Source organism: Belonocnema kinseyi, chromosome 9, assembly GCF_010883055.1.
Source record: "Belonocnema kinseyi isolate 2016_QV_RU_SX_M_011 chromosome 9, B_treatae_v1, whole genome shotgun sequence".
Classification (NCBI taxonomy): domain Eukaryota; kingdom Metazoa; phylum Arthropoda; class Insecta; order Hymenoptera; family Cynipidae; genus Belonocnema; species Belonocnema kinseyi.
The window spans coordinates 88,722,683-88,738,612 of NC_046665.1; the positions used below are offsets into that span (position 1 = coordinate 88,722,683).

Below are 15,930 nucleotides of genomic sequence, written 5' to 3' on the forward strand. Positions count from 1 at the left end.
TGGAAGGACGGTCGAGTGGCCTTTTATTCTCAAACCTGGGTAGGAGGATTACAACGCTGCAAAAGATTTTAGACCGATCAGCCTCTCTTTTATCCTGAAGACGTTGGAGAAGCTGGTCGAGAGATATATCAGGAATAAGGTGCTTTTACCTCCTCGTTGCACAAAGGGCCCCATCTGTGATGCACGGTAGTGGGTGACCATCTTCGTAGGCTAAATAAAGAGGGGTAATATACCCAGTGTTATGCGAATGACATTGTGATCCTAGTCAGGGGGACTCATCTGGAAATGTTTATGGGTCTTACGAGATCGGCACTGCACATCGTAGAGCTCTGGTGTGATAGCTCGGAGCTCTCGGCCAATCTGGAAAACACCAGCCTGGTCATTTTCACAAGAAATTACAAAGTGCCAAATGTTGACTCTCCCTTATTTTGTTTTGGGAGCCTGACGTTTTCAGATTCGGTTAAATATTTGGGAGCAATCCTAGCTAGGAAACTGAACAGGGCGAAGCACTTGGAGACTCAATGCGGAAGTTTTGTAATTACTTTTTGGATGTGCAGGAGAACCTTTGGGTTGAGGTGTAGTCTAGGGCTTAAAAAGCTTACATTGTTCTACTAGGCTGTCCTTAAACCAAGGATCCTGCATGCAGCTGTGATCTGGTGGCCAAGGGCGGAACTTGAAACAATGCAGGAGATACTGCGATGAATATAAACGCTAGCTTTTAGAAGTTTGACAGGAGCAATGAGGACTATGCCCACAGTAGCGATAGAATTCGTGCTCCGTAAATAACCTTTATACGTTGCGATAACTACAAGAGCGGCAAACTAGACACACTAGGCTCCCGTGTGACATCAGCACACTGCCGATTCTAAAGATGAGGCAAGATAAAATAAAAAGACGCTTCGAAATCACTAAAGCTCTTAGCGTATAAGCATACTAAGCAGGGATATGTGAAAAAAATGGTAACCCGCTTCTCCAAGGGAAAATCTGGTATACAGATAGCTCCAGGGGTGAGGGAGGATCAGGAACAGGTATCTGTGACAGCGCGAGAAGAAAGGGGATAGGAGTCCCACTTAGGGACATGCTACTGTCTTTCAGGCGGAGGTACTGATAGTATTTCGCTGTGATGAAACATCAATAGAAGAAAACGCTGTTACGAGATAGATTACGATCTGTTTGGATAGACAAGCAACACTAACTGCGGTAGAGAAACAAGACATAACATCCGAACTGGTCTGAGAATTATTAATTGTAATTACCTATTATATAATTCGAATGTTTAAAAATATACCATTTAAGAATTATCTTGTCATTTGTGTAAGTAAGCCCTGTATTGATCCACGTATTTTCAATATTACTATATGATAATATGTATGGTAGCCATTGACTGTAGGGCTTATGATTATACTAAATGTTTATCATTGAATAAAATAGGAATAAACTTACATTTTTCTGTGGGAACAATATCTTTTCATAAATACGGGCAAAACATATGTTTCGCTAGTGCAATTACAATGGCCTTTTTAATTATTAATTTATTCATGATAATTCATCATATAATAATAAACAACTTACTCTCATTATTTTGACCCTCACCCCCTCCTGCGTATATGGACATGTGCAAGTGACAAGGTTTCATCTCAATAGAACGAAATAAAAAGGTGCCATGTCGGGTGGCGAAACATGGAAGCTTAACAATTCTATACAAATAGTATTGGGAACACCAATGCGCTCTGAAGCAGGGAATCTTTTTATTTGGTTCTGCTCAGATCGTACTTTGCACATTTGGACACGTCGATCTTCTGACGGGCGAAATAAGGAACCGTTCTCAATTGGCCATAATATTTTATGTCCAAATAAGCTAACGTCGGCTGTTTCGATAATATGTATAGCGAAATATAGTCGCAGCCTTATAAATAAGCTTGCAACTGCTTGTAACATAAAATAACCTGTAGATCATTAAATAATCAATATTTTAAATTTCCCCAGCATAGTCCTACTTTTTTGGATAGGTGTTATTTTAGTTATAAAATGCAAATTTAAGCCTAATTATTTTTTAATTCATTAACGTTTTTTTGATTCACTCAACTCCATTTTAGAAATATGAAAAATACTTGAATGGTACGGACATATAAAAACGTATCGTTCAGTAAGCTTTCACTAATTTCACTAATTTTTAGTTTTTTCAGAGTTGCGTAAGGAAAATAAGAATATTAATATTATTATTCTAACAGAAATATATCCTATAGTATTTTCACTTGTTTTTTTTCTTAATCAGACTCTGATTCAGCATCTGATGGCAAATCGGAACTAACAAACATAAGAGGATATCGCGCCCTGCATACATTTTTTAAATCAACATATCTTAGATATTTAAATATTTCGTAAATTACAAGACACGGAACTTTCACTTTAACGGCATAGTTTAAAATCGTTGTGCTCATTTCACAAACATTTTTTCTAGCCACGCCTCTTTCAAATCGAGCTTTTAATTCTTCCTCATATAACGGAAACTGCTTCAGATTTTTTGATTTAAAAGCCTCGATAATTTTTTCGTTATTAGCATAATAAGATAATTTGTTCTCATTTGCAATCAAAATATCGTAATAAGTAACACGCTTAGTAATCTTTCTCTGCTTGAGTTTTACCAGTTCTTCGTTGCATCGATTATAATAATATTGGACGAACTCATTTTTGATCAAAGTAACATTTTCTGGATTTAATTCTGCACCGGAAGCTTGAATTCTGGCTAAAGCCTTAGTCATACTACGCGCAAGTTCAAGAGCTTGTTGATATCCCTTGATCATCTCCAAGTCAATATACTCCTTATCACTGGAATTCAATAAATCATCAGAATGCAAGCCTTGAATTATAAGATTTTCATCTTCTTCCTCGCCTCCGCTACTAAATTCTTCCAGTATATTACTAAGAAGGAGAAGAGCTTTTTCCACGGCATAGTGGAAAGCTGTGCGACTTTGACCATCCAGAAGGTTAACATCAACATTGCGTTGTAACAGCAATTTTACTGTTTCCGCATTTCCTACTGCGGCTGCAAAATGAAGAACAGTCTTTCCAGATCCACCAATTCGAGTGTTTAAGTCGAAACCTTCTTCCAAGAAAAGTTTCAGTAATTGATGGTAATCATTGAACATTCCATGGATCTCTTCTTCTTCGTCTTCACTGCAATATTCGTCATCAAAATCTACAGACTCTCTGCTACGTAAAATTTTTTCGAACGCTGATATATAAGATGGATTCTCTGAATCTACTTTTGCTCCACACTTCAAGCACAGTTTGATCATATGATCCTTCATGCCATAAACACCTGCTCCGTTCTCATCAATAGCATAGTGAAGTAATGACTGTCCTTTATTAGTCTTCACACTCAAAGATGCTCCCAACTTCACAAGCGATTTAAAGGCTTTAATTTTTAAATTAGCGACGGCATGAAAAATGGGCGTTATTTCTAGAGAACATTTGGAATCAATGCAGGCTCCGTATTCGATAAGTTTCAATATGATTTCTTCATCATTTCTCTTAACAGCTAAGTGAAATGGCAATTCCACTCCAGAACTTGTATCTAATACTGCTCCTTTTTCCAAAAGTTCTTCGATAATCTCTAGACTGCTTTTCATTATAGCAAGATGTAGCGGTGTATAACCGCTTTCATTACTACAGAACGAATAATTCATGGAGGTATAATCAACATTCTTCATCGCTTTAAACCTGAAGGTGAAATTTAAGGGTGCTTTGTATTTCAGCAGAAGCTTAACAATTTTCGCATTTTTTAGAAGGATAGCTTTCAGGAGTATATCTTTAGCATCAGCCGTAGATGCACCAGCTTCTAGGAGGTAGGAAACAAGATCTTCGTGTTGCATTCTCACTGCAACAGAAAGTGGCATTAAATTATTTTGAGTTTTAGCATTGACATCTGCTCCTCGTTTTATAATCATCTCGACAAATCTCAGTTTGCCACTTTCAGCAGCAAAGTGAAGCGGCGTATATCCCACCTTCAATTTATCAGAAAGAACCGCTGAAAAAGAGTAGTAGCCATAAGTTAAGAGGCACTCTGCTTCAGATTTCAGTTCCACGGGGTTCGAGACAACTTTCGCGTTTACATCAGCTCCTTGATTCAGAATTATTTCAATGGTGGCTTCGTTTCTAGAGAGAAAAGCAGCAATAAGAGGAGTGGAGAATCGATCATTCCCTGCAATACTTTTTGGATTTACCTCCGCCTGGTGTTTCAAAAGAATCTCGACGATATTTACATGACCTTGTTGTGCAGCTGCTTGTAAAGGAGTTAGGTAATTTCGGATATTTGCATTTGGATCCACTCCTTTTTCTAAAAGTTTTTTAACAACATCCTCGTGTCCATGATATGCAGCCACAAATAACGAAAAATAGCCTTCTTGCCATTCTCCGGTCCGATTAGAAGAAATTTCAGATATGATGTCCACAATTTCGCAGATACCTACTTCGGCTGCGAAAAACAAGGGAGTTTCTATTGCAGATGGACCTTGAGCCCTAGGATCGGCATTGTATTTCAATAAAAGCTTCAACATTCCTGTATTTCCTTTTTTAACAGCTAGATGAAGAGGAACAAAGTGAGTCTTTGTAGGAAAATTGACAGGAATCCCTGCATTTAAAAAGAGAGCTACAAAGTCCTCGTTGCCCAATTCAACCGCAATATGTAGAGGCGTGTATCCATCTGGTTCTGCTGGTGTAAATAAAGACGAAACACTGCATCCACAGTTCATTAGAGCAGTAACTAGAGGCACCGATCCATTTTTCGTTGCCAAATGGAGTGGATTTCTCCCTTTTTCGTCGATAAGATCAGGTTTTGCACCATACTGTAAGAGAAGTTGGAAGATTTCTAATTTTTCCTTTTCGACTGCAATGTGAAGCGCCGTACACCCAACTGGATATTTGTCTGTATTAAAACCTGATTTACGAATTTGTCTTACGTTTGGGTTCGCACCATGCTGTAATAACAGAGAAACAATCTCGAGAGATCCTTTTTCAATCGCTATATGGATCGGAATTTCATTAGTTTTTGACGGACGGTTGTGTGGACTGGCCCCGAGCTTTAACAACATTTCAATAAGCGCTTTATTCATGGTTCGAATAGCACAGTAGATAAGCATCGCATCATTTTCGAGCCTTATTGATTTTTTCAGAAGGACTTGTATTGTTGGCACATCTTGCCTTTCGACTGCCACGCAAAGTGGTGTTTTCTTAGCACAATCAGTCAGCATATAATTTGCACCGTGTGCCAAAAGGGAATGCACAGCTCTTGCTTGTCCATTCGACGCTGCTATGTGAAGAGGAGTACGACGTTCTTTGTCCTTGGGGTTCATACGGCAGTTTACGTTCCCAAAAAGGGAAATCATTTCCGGATTGCCACACTCTGCTGCAAAGTGAATAGGTGAAAAGCCAGAAATAAAGTGTTTGATTTTATTGATGTTGATTAGGTCCTGAACAAGAAGTCTGAGAATTTGAGGGCATTCTTCGTCGACGGGATGTCGTTGGGGAAAAAGGTGAAGGGCGGTCATCCCTTGATCATTTTCTATTCTTGAGGAATAACCTTGGTCTGTTATCATCCTGACTATTTCAAAGTCTCCATAGACGACGGCTACGTGAAGAGCATTATCGCCACGCACTCGTTCTCCAAGTAGACATCCGTGGTTTATTAAGAGCTTGGCGATTTCCAGCTGTTTGTTTTTGAGAGATTGGCAGAGTAAATTAAAACCAGGTGTCCACTGTCGCAAAAAGTCTGCACCCAGTGCCTTTGTTAGAAGCCTGACTTCTTCGATATTTCCTGCTTGAACTGCTGCAATCAGTTCTTGGCGTTGGTCTGATTCTTCCATAGCTACCTGTAACTAATGTAAGAAGTGAGTGTAAGCATTATCAGGGTGGTCAAAAGATATAGTTTTGAAATTCCTTGATTTTCCTTGACCAATTTTTCATGTATGCTGGCAGGTATGCATTTTTCTTTCGGGTATAACGATTTAGGACCAAATTGGAAAAGAATCGATTTTTCTCCTTAATTAATTTATAACGATTTTTTAGACTATCAGTATAGCCATTCTTTTAATTCCCTTTTTAGTACAATAAAAATGTTTGAATCTCGAAAATTAAAATAGAGATTTGATCATTTGCCCATATTTGCCCTTACTCTCAGTATGTTTATGAATATTGTTTGAATGATTAATAATGATTATAAATTTATAAAGTATGGTGGGAAATGATCATCGAAAGACATTCTTAGTTCATTCCATAAACAAATTATGCCTCTTACTTGAAAAATAGCCAAACTACAAATATGTTCATAAACATTTTTAAAATAATTAATATTTTTACATTTTCAAAGCTTCAGAGAAAATAAATCATCGAAAATATATTTTTAGTTCAGTTTTTTAAATGTAGCCTACTGGTAGAAAGAAAACTAAATTCTTAATTTTTTAATTGAGATTGTCTCAATAATTAATAGTTCTTGTAAATTTAAAAAGCAACATAGAAAAGGGTCATCCGATAGACATTTTTAGTTGACTTCGTAAAAAAATTAACTCTTAGAAAAAAGGCCAAAATCTTATTTTTAAATTGAAATTCTTCAAATAAATAATAGTTCTTGTAAATTTAAACAGCAACATAGAAAAGAGTCATCGGATAGACATTCTTTGCTGACTTCGAAAACAAATTGACTCGTAGGATAAAGGCCAAACTTTTAATTTTTTAATCAAAATTGTTGAATTAAAATTGTTAAATGAATAATATTTCTTGTAAATTTACAAAGCAAAACAGAAAAAGAGTGATCGTATATACAGTCTTAGTTGATTTCAAAAATAAATTGACTCGTAGGATAAAGGCCAAACTTTTAATTTTTTAATTAAAAAAGTAATTAATAGTTCTTGTAAATATGAAAAGCAGCATAAAAAGAGTCATTGCATAGACATTCTTACTTGTCTTCATAAAAAAATTAACTCGTAGAAAAAAAGTTGAAATCTTATTTTTAAATTGAAATTCTTAAAATAAATAATAGTTCTTGTAAATTTACAAAGCAAAATAGAAAAGAGTCATCCGATAGACATTCTTAGTTGAATCCGTAAAAAATGGACTTGTTTAAAAAAGGGAAAACTTCTAATTTTTAAATTAAAATTGTTTAAATAATTACCAGTTCTTGTAAATTTGCAAAGCAATATAGAAAAGAGTCATCGGATAGGCACTCTTAGTTGGACTCCGCAAACAAACTGGCTCTTAGAAAAGTTCACTTTTATTTTTGTAATTAAAATTGTTTTAATAATTAATATTTTATGTAAATTTACATAGCAAAATAGAAAAGAGTCAGCAAGTAGATATTCTTAGTTAACTTCGTAAACAAATTTAATTGTAGAAAAAGGCAAACTCTTAATTTTTCATTTAAAATTGTTTCAATAATTATTAGTTCTTGTAGGTTTACAAATCAACATAGAAAAGAGTCATCGGATGGACATTTTGAGTCTTAATTTTTAAATTAAAATTGTTTAAATAATTAATATTTCTTGTAAATCTACAAAGCAACGTGACAAATGCCTTGGTTTCATAATACGCAGGTCTGTTCTTAACCTAAAAATGATTCTGTATCGCATTTTGGTGCGCATGCATTGCCTTCATAATAGATTCCGCTAATCTCGATTCTGATCTCGATTCTGATCTCGATTCTAAAGAATAGGCGGCGAGTTTAAATCCAGCCAATAGGTGAAGAGATAATGTGGCTTCAGACTTCGAGATTATATCGCAACCTCTTTTTTATTAAAGGAAAAAAGTATTTTTAAAAACGAAAAATTATTTTTTACTAATTGACTTAGCAAAATATAGTACTTAAGGGCATGTGATACTTTGTCGTGTGGTCAAGCGGGTACAGTTCCGACGGCTTTTTTTCCACAAAAATGAAAATTTTTAAAAACTGAATTCGGAGATGCTATAAATTATCATAGCGGATGTCCCCGGACTCTTTTTTCAGGGATAATAACAAAAAAATGTTATTGTGCTAATTACCGAATTTTATGCATGTGTATTATTTTGTGGTTAGGGTGATTTTTAGCTCTCTATCATTCCGATAATGTCGGTCTCTATCGTACCGATTCTGTCGGTAAGCACTCTAGAATAATTATGGTGTAATAAACTGTCTTACCAGCCTAGCTGGTAATGTAGATAGATAAATTTTGAAATTTTCGGGTTAGAAGGCGTACGAAACAGCATGAAACTTTGAAACTAATGTTCAATTTTTCGCCATTGGGAAATTATTTATGAAATAAACTTTTTTGATTTCCTGCAAACAAGGTTAATTCCGGGAGATTAGTTACTATATTTATTTGCATGTCCAAAGTTTTCGGCCAAAAATATTGTGTAGTTTGGAAGTAACGCACAGGAGAATTGTAATATACATAACCTCCAAATATACACACGTTATTAGCATGTTCGCTATCATTTCCCAAATTTTTAAGACAAAATATTGATTATTCTAGAAAAAAAGCCGTCGGAATCTAAAACTGGTAAAATCGATACTAATTCCTAAGCGCTATGCAAATTAATCAGATTTTGCTGAATTAAAACTTTTCCGTATTAAACCAAAAAAAAGGTGTGTGGGGAAGTCCGTTAGCATGGTCGCTATCATGTCCCAAATTTTTAACACAAAATATTGATTATTAAAGAAAAAAAGCCGTCGGAACCTAAAACTGGTAAAATCGATAATTTTCTAAGCATCACATGCCCTTAAGAGATTCCTCTATGCAACGTTCAATGGCAGAAGTTCAGTCGTTTGGAAAACCCTTGGCAGAAGCGAATCAAAAGTCCCGGAAAACACCCCCAAAAACTTGATACGTTTCGCGCGCCCAGCTTTTTTCCCGACATTCTTCAGACCTTAACTAAGAGCTTTGTGTAATGGCAGAACTTTAGCATAATGGAAAACTCTCCACAGAAGTCATTAGTCGGAAAATGTCAACTTAATTATGAACCCAATTTTTAAAAAAATCATCACGATATGATTAAAACTCTCTGTAAAAGTCCAATTTTTTCTTGCGCGTCCAATTTTAAGCCAGTCGCTCGGTTTTTTTCCAGCCAGAGAGAGAATGACGCACACCGCCTCACCCCACGCTGGCTGGCAAAACCCGAGCGACTGGCTTAAAATTAGACTTTCGAGCTTTGATCTTGGGCATCGAAACGAGGTTTTTTTATGTAGATAGCTCTCCGTCTATTAGATGATATATGAAATTACATTAAAGATTGGATCAAAATTCTTTTATTTACTTGGCATTAACAAAATGGAATGAAACTTACGGTCTGGTCCCTGTCAAAAAAGCGATTGAAATATTAAATTGAACATATAGCACTTGCTAAAAATATGAGCACACTACCTTTCAAAAGGGTAAAATTGACGTATGAAATATTTTTAAAAATATATTGCTTAATATGTTAAAATTAATTTATTTTTTACCAATATTGTTCCTGAAGCTTAGTTGATTGAATAATTGAGGGGTCGGATCGAATAAGGGAACATATTTATGTCCCCACATTAGATCGGGCCCATCAATTATTAAAAAATGTTTCAAATTATTATAATTGTGCGAGAGCGGTTTGCCGACACGCGCGTGCCGATACGACGTGCGTAGCATATGCGACGCGTATGAGATTACATTGTGAGGGCAGTTAGCCGACCTGCGCATGCGGGCACGACGTGCGCCGCATATGCGAAGCATATAAGGTCACATAAGTCAGCATTTTCGCCCTCATGGCGTGCCGATCATTCTGCACATCGTGCACGCACTATGCGTGCTTAATTCCGACATATTGTTATCTCGGTAAACTGTGGATCCTTAAATCATATTTTCTTTAAATTTCCCCAGAATAGTCCTAATTTTTATTTGGGTGGGTGTTTTTTTTTAAGTATATAATGCAAATTTAAGTCTTATTATTTTTGTATTTCTTGTACGGTATTTCAATTTCCAAGACTTCCTCTAAAATCGTTGGGCTCATTTAAAAAAATAAGAAGGGTGACTTGATCGATTTCCATATTCACAATAAAAAAGGGTTAATGAGAGAGAAACTGTGCACAATGACCTTTTTATACTGAAAGCACCATGTGAAATTAAGAATATCCGAAATTCGATGTGATTTCAAGAAAGAATATTTGGAAAAGCTCTGACAGCATCTCGTCGCTGATTGTCTTCAAACCCATTTTGATTCAAGATTGTCGCCTACTCACTCGCTCTGTCTCTAGTTGTGCGATCGATCAAACCAATCGATAGTAAGCATTCGATTGCACTAATGCGTGACTGAACCGATTGAATTGAATGTAATTATACGTTTTTAAACATTTCATTAGTGAGTATTAATCTCTAACAATGACAATGACTCTTGTGAATCTCACAAAAAATATAATCAAATTTAATTGCTTTGTTTCAAATGATCTTTGGTTCAACATCGAGCTCAGTGCAATCAAATACCTGTCATAATCGATACAAATGAAATCGAAGAAACAAATTGGCGAGGGAAGAAACATTGATAGCGATTATCCTAATATTTTTGTTTGAAGTCACAAAAATTATATTTCATTAACAGTTTGTATATTTTTTTCAATATAAAAATAATATGTATATACAAAATAATAAAATAGTTATGAAATTTTCCTATTCCTAGACTACTTGGAAAAATCTATACGACGTTTATTTTCAATAGATGATAAATAAGAGTAGGATCCACAAGAAACAATTCGAAAATTGCAAATAATTTGAATAAGTTGTTAAAAATTAAGCAATTTTGATATAAAGGCTTTATTTTTTGTTAAAAATTCGTTTTATTTTTCGTTAAAAATTTGTGGGATTTGCATCCTTCTGGTTTAAAATCACAACTGCTTGATTAAAAATTAATCTGTTTTATCTTTTTTTTATTGGAAATACAACAAATTATAGTTGAAAGTGAAACTACTTTGTTAAACATTGTTTTTTTTTTGGTTGTTGGTCCACGATTTTATTTGAACATTTTTAAAAAATAATTTATATTTATTTATATGATTTATACTTTACATTTCACAGTTATTCGGAAAGAAATTGGAAACATTCGGAACGAACATAAACAATGGAACACAGGTGAAAATTCTGAATAAGCTATAGGGACATCGGGAAAGGCGTCGGAAAAACTTCGGAAAGAGAAAGCGTTCGGAAAGAAACGGAAGCAAAGCTCACATAGAAATCAAAAGGGATCAGAACAATACTTCCTTTCCTATCCTTTCCGTTTCTTACGCTAGGGTAGAGCTTTCCAAAAGTAGATTCTGTATCTACTAGCGATCTCAGGCAAACAGGTCTTCGCGATAAAATTGAGAAATACGAAATAAAATAATAAATTGTTAGTTTTTGTTACTTTAATATTGCGAAATAAAATATCCAATAAAGTTTTAATGCTTTTTATCTACAATTTAAATCCCCTCGAAATCTTTTTGTTTATGAATAATTCAACATTTAATTTTCAAATTCAGAACTAAATTTATCTAAAATATATCTTAAATATATTTGTTATAATTACACAAAAAATATATTTGAATAAATTAATGTGAAATATTAAAAAGTAGCAAGAAATTTACGCGTTCTTGGGTTTCTATTTTCTAATATTACAAACGTAACCAATTTTAAAATCTATAATAAGAAATTTTTCAATATTAAGAGTTAAAGAAAGACTTACGACACCGCTTTTTAAAACCTTTCTATTGAGAATTAAAGAGTACTTTTTATTTTAAAAGTTTTTTTTCGAATAATTCAATTTCAAAGGTTTCTAACTTTTTTCACATTTGCAACGGTGAGAATGAGGAAAAATTAATTTTTTATTTAAGAAAAATTGTCGAATCCATTTTAATTGTTTCAAATGTAATTACAATTTAAGCATCTATGACTTTGAAAAATTTGATTCAGCTTAGAGTCGCATCGACTTGAAAATTATTTTTATTTAAAAGCACTAATGTAATTTCAATTCCTTTGAATTGTAAGTGGTCAATTTAAAATTTTTTAAAATTTTTATATTTTCGAAATATCATTCTGAAATAGTTTCATTTACAGATAGTCAATTTAAAAAAAAAACTCCTCAATTTTGAACGCATTGAATTTATTTGTGACCACTTATTTTTATTTTTTTATTTAGTATTATTATTGTTGAAAAAAATTTATTTGTTTACTTAGTTCAAATTCTTTAAATAAAATACTTTTTATTCCAAGTTCTATCAAGTTATTCCAGAAAAAGGGGTTTCCAGGTTCAGGTTTAGGAACAGAGCCCTTCCCAATGGGATTTTTTTTCGAGGGTTCATACATTTTCTCTCAGTTTCCCGTCGAGAAAAAAATTGGTAGATTTTGAAGAAGGTCGGGCGATCCTGGGTCAGGCTGCACCTGTGGATTGTGGAGACCCATGTGCTAGGGTCTTCATCGAAAATAAAATAATTAAATTTAACACTTTAAAATTCTAAACGTAATTGAAACGAAATAGAATAATTCAACGGAATCTTAGAGAAATGCCTTAAAGTATTTGGAAATACTTTAGAATACTTGGAAACACTTCGAAATTTCTGCGAATATGGGAATATTGACCAAATGTGTGGGAATATTTCGAAAGAGTACGAGGAATAACGGAGTTGTTCACTTCTCGGAAAAATTGTAATGGTAAATATATTAGAAATACACTGGATAGAATTGGCTGAATTAAGTTTGTAAGACGAACGTTTTCAATTTTGACACGTTAAATTTAAAGCTTTTCATAAATACAATATATACAGTTTTAATTATAAGTAGCAAAGAACATACCAAAAATGAGCAAGTTGTGATGCAACCTTGACGCAGGGGTTCACAACGTTCTCCACATCCTCAATTACGGGTTTATTAACTTTAGGACCGATATAAATCAGCACTCACGAAACTGGATGCGTTCTAAAATAAAATTGATTTGTTTTTTTTTTTGTATATTTTATAGTCATTTATTATATATAGTCTAACTTCCCGTGTCTACAAAGGCAAAACGTGCCTCACTTTAATGATTATAGTTTCTATGTTCAAATTTTTCTCACCAGAGCGCGTTGCATGCAATACGCTCAACAAAAGCATTGTGCTGAACGGGTGATTTTCTAAAAAATTGTAATTAATGATTTATTTATTTGTAAATAAGCGATAATGGTGCGATGATGTAATTTGGTGAAATTAATTTTCTTAATATTGACGATAATCTCAATGTCAAAACACAAATTCAATGGACACTCGTGTATTGTGCCGAACTGTTAAAGTCCGGTTATGGTTCACAATTAGTAGATAAAAATGAAAAAAATCACTCAAAGCTAAAAAACGACATACGAAATAAAGAGGTTGACAATAACAACTAATTTTCAATAATCTTAAAACAGGCGTTATAATCTCGAAGTTAGAAAAATTAACTTGAGGTCAGAATAAATTATTTCATTATAGTTATTTTATATTTTCGTTCAGTTTTATTAACAAAGCGTGTTTTTTTCAAATTTTTATATTCGTTAGCTTACATTAACTTATCCTATTTCTTTAAAAATTCTCTAAAATCCTACTCGTTGTTCTTGGCGAGAAAGAAATAGTTTAAAAAACAGGTAGTATGTAATGAAAAATTGTTTTATTTACAAATCATAAAATATTTAATTTTAACAAAAATAAAGGAGAAGTATTTTATGAAATCATTCAAACTCTTTACCAAAATAAAAATTCTGCATTATTGAGCGAAATTAATGTAGTTAATTTAGTTAATATAGTCAATTTCTTTTAAATATAAAGCTTAATTCCTAAAATTCTGTTTAATTTGAAATATCTTTTCATAGTCTTGAAGAAAAAGCATCCAAGCTTTGCGACACTTAATTAGACTTAAAATTAATACATGCAACTGGAATTCATATTAATCCATTTAAAAAATATATACTATCACAATTTATAATTAATAATTATTATGATTTATTATATTTAAAATTTTTTAATAAAGTATATATTATCGAGGCTGTCAGAAAGGGGCGCAAAAAATTTCGAAATCTACGAGGCACTCAAAACTTACCAGCGGTCAATGATAATTCGGTTTTGAGGTTTTAAAAATTGCACTCTGAACATTTTCCCGTCACCGAAAGAGTTTACACGTTTGTGGGATATTAGCTTGCTATCTGCTTTTTCGAAACAAATCGATTAACAGCTAAAAATTGAGAGTAAAGTGGTTAAGCAAACTACATGAAAGGAGACCAAGGCGACTAACAGCTGCTAGCGCTGATCGCTAAGCCGTACTTGATCGTACTACGAAGCATGTGCAATGTCGGGAAAATCTTGGCGGAAATTTTAAATTAGAATAAAAATGTGAATTGTGTTCTTAATTTTGTGATTGTTTATTAACATGTCTTACTTGGGTTTGGAATAGCAAAACTGTGGAAAGTGATAAAAGGATGCCGCCGTGAGCTCTCTTATTCGCAAAGATTCGTTATTCTTAGATATCGAGATAGTGCACTTGAAGAGATTCAGCGTTAAAACTTAATTTAATTAATATTACTATTATAATAATATTATTCAATTAATTTAATCAATTAATTATTCTACACAGCATACGTCGAATTTAGTAACCTTTTTTAAGGAAAAGTTTGGAAACTATTTTCTACTTCCTAATTCGCAAAAATATTCATTATTCTTAGATATCGAGATAGCGCCCTCGAAGAGATTAAATGAAAAAAATTAATTATTATTACTATTATTATTAAATACCTACATTGCCGACTTTTTTCTTAAAATAAATTCATTTCTAATCGAGTCGAAAGTTGGGAAAATTAAATAAAAGGTACGATAAGCAGGTTATCTGGTCATAATTGTTTATGATTAATTAATTAATTAAATAGAAAAAATTATTGATTTCAAATCGTAGATTTCAAATTATTTATGTCTTACGGTCCAATCGTAAATCGAAAAAATAAATATGAGTCAAAAAAACATGTTCTTCGAAACTCAGATATTTATTTAATAGAAAAAACTCCTTTCGAAACTTCCTGACGTTTCGGTACACATGCGTACCTTTTTCAAAGGTTCTTAAACCTAAATAATTATATTAAAAATTAGTAATTTTAGTACGAAAATTACTAGTACTAAAATTACTAATTCTTAATATAATTATTTAGGTTTAAAAACCTTTGAAAAAGGTACGCATGTGTACCGAAACGTCAGGAAGTTTCGAAAGGAGTTTTTTCTATTAAATAAATATCTGAGTTTCGAAGAACATGTTTTTTTGACTCATATTTATTTTTTCGATTTACGATTGGACCGTAAGACATAAATAATTTGAAATCTACGATTTGAAATCAATAAATATCAACGGTCGAAGAAAGGATTGATTTGTTTGATCAAATCATTTTACAATAGAAAAAATGTATGAAAAGTAATTTTTTTAATAAATACATACACGTTGGACCATATAAAATTGTTGAGTGCCTTCTATTTCCCTTTCAAAACTTGAAAATCGATATCTGATTGTATCCAAGTAAATTAATTAATTTTTTTAATGAACTTCTCCGCGGGCACTATCTCGATATCAAAGAATAATGAATCTGAGAATCAGGGTGCAGAAAATAGTTTGCAAATTTTTCCTAAAAAAATGGTTACTACATGTGACGCCTGCTTTGTAGAGTAATTGTTTAATTATATTAATTAAATTAATAAAATAATAATCTAATCATGATATTATTAATAAATAAATTTGATTAGTGTTCAACATTGAATATTTCTAAGGGCACCGTCTCGATATCTCAGAATAATAAATCTTTGCGAATAAGGGCGTAGACAATAGATTGTAATAAGTAAGCGCCGCTAATGTATGTGGTTAGTTGCTTATTTGTTGCAAATTTTTTCTGCATAAAGTTGTTACTAAATTTGATGTCTGCTTTGT

General features: G+C 33.0%; 1 protein-coding gene across 2 annotated transcripts in view; it reads right to left on the reverse strand.

Moving 5' to 3' along the window:
* Nucleotides 1–1,969: 1,969 nt before the first annotated feature.
* The window catches only part of LOC117180796 (serine/threonine-protein phosphatase 6 regulatory ankyrin repeat subunit B-like), a 25,056-nt gene continuing 11,095 nt past the window's right edge, over nucleotides 1,970–15,930 (reverse strand). Inside the window, exons 1-2 of one of the 2 annotated variants that reach the window (XM_033373305.1) lie at nucleotides 12,816–13,008; nucleotides 1,971–5,876 (exon numbers count right to left, since the gene is read on the reverse strand). In XM_033373305.1, the coding sequence (XP_033229196.1) occupies nucleotides 2,268–5,864 (3,597 nt within the window). In that variant the 5' untranslated portion in view covers nucleotides 5,865–5,876; nucleotides 12,816–13,008 and the 3' untranslated portion in view covers nucleotides 1,971–2,267. Of the gene's footprint in view, nucleotides 5,877–12,815; nucleotides 13,009–15,930 lie in introns of those variants that run through there. The other variant, XM_033373304.1, reaches the window with a different exon arrangement.